At 54.5% G+C, this 1,043-nt stretch overlaps 1 protein-coding gene across 1 annotated transcript; it reads left to right on the top strand.

Moving 5' to 3' along the window:
* The first annotated feature begins 222 nt into the window (after nt 1-222).
* On the top strand, nt 223-699 carry LOC147976444 (uncharacterized). The gene has a single exon (XM_087520862.1). The coding sequence runs from the start codon at nt 223-225 to the stop codon at nt 697-699; it is 477 nt and encodes a 158-aa protein (XP_087376988.1).
* The last annotated feature ends 344 nt before the right edge of the window (nt 700-1,043 follow it).

The following is a 1,043-nucleotide window of genomic DNA, read 5'->3' as shown; positions in this document are numbered from 1 at the left end:
GTCTTCACAAGCCACTTCTGGCAAGAGTTGTTCTGGGGCGCAGGGATATAACTCAGACTAAGCACAACAAATCACCCCCAAACTGATGGCCAAACGGAGCGCGTTAATCAGTGTGTTGAAACTTTCCTTCGCTGCTTTACTCAAGCTTGCCCGCGCAGATGGAGCTTCTGGATTCCGCTTGCCCAGTTCTGGTACAACAATGCTCACCACTCAGCTATTGGCATGACCCCGTTCAAAGCTATGTTCGGGTACGAACCGTGCCACTGGGGCATCACTTCTGACAACACCTGCTCAGTGCCCGCGCTCCAGTCATGGCTCGACGAACGAGCCACTGTCCAGGACTTGCTACAACAGCACCTTAACAGGGCACGACAGCTGATGAAAGAACAAGCAGATAAAAAGCACTCCTTCAGGGTCTTTGAGGTAGGTGACCAAGTATTCCTGAAGCTCCAACCATATATCCAATCATCAGTGGCTCCGAGGGCAAATCACAAACTATCATACAAGTTCTATGGGCCATTCCCCATCATCGCCAAGATCAACGATGTGGCATATAAGTTGCATCTCCCACCACATGCCACGGTTCACCCGGTGTTCCACGCCTCCCTCCTACGCCGAGCACTTGCCCCTGGTATGTCCGTCGAATCACAACTACCGCACTCTTCTGACGATCTTGCTGTGCCAGTGGCAATCCTCTAGACCCGATGGCGCAAACGGCAAGACGGTGTCCGTGAGCAAGTAAAGATTCAGTGGTCCAATTCGGCAACTTTGGGCACCACCTGGGAAGACAAGGAGAGATTGAAGGCCAGGTTCCCGCAAGCAGAGGCTTGTGGGCAAGCCTCATCTCAAGGAGAGGGGGATGTCAACGCCCCTGACAAGCAGGACTCGTAGGGCAGGGACCACTCCAACCAACGTGCTGCCCAGCGGCCCAGCTCGTGCACCAGCAGGCCGGAATGGACGCACTGAAGCCCACCCCATCGCTACAAGTAATGAACGGCCAGGAGAGGACCAACATCCAGAGGATCAAGAACGAACCGGCGGCT

This window comes from Triticum urartu, chromosome 4A (genome assembly GCF_056163025.1).
Source record: "Triticum urartu cultivar PI428250 chromosome 4A, HENAU_Tu73, whole genome shotgun sequence".
Lineage (NCBI taxonomy): Eukaryota > Viridiplantae > Streptophyta > Magnoliopsida > Poales > Poaceae > Triticum > Triticum urartu.
The sequence above is the reverse complement of the archived record's forward strand: the minus strand, read 5'-3'. Positions and strand labels throughout refer to the sequence as shown.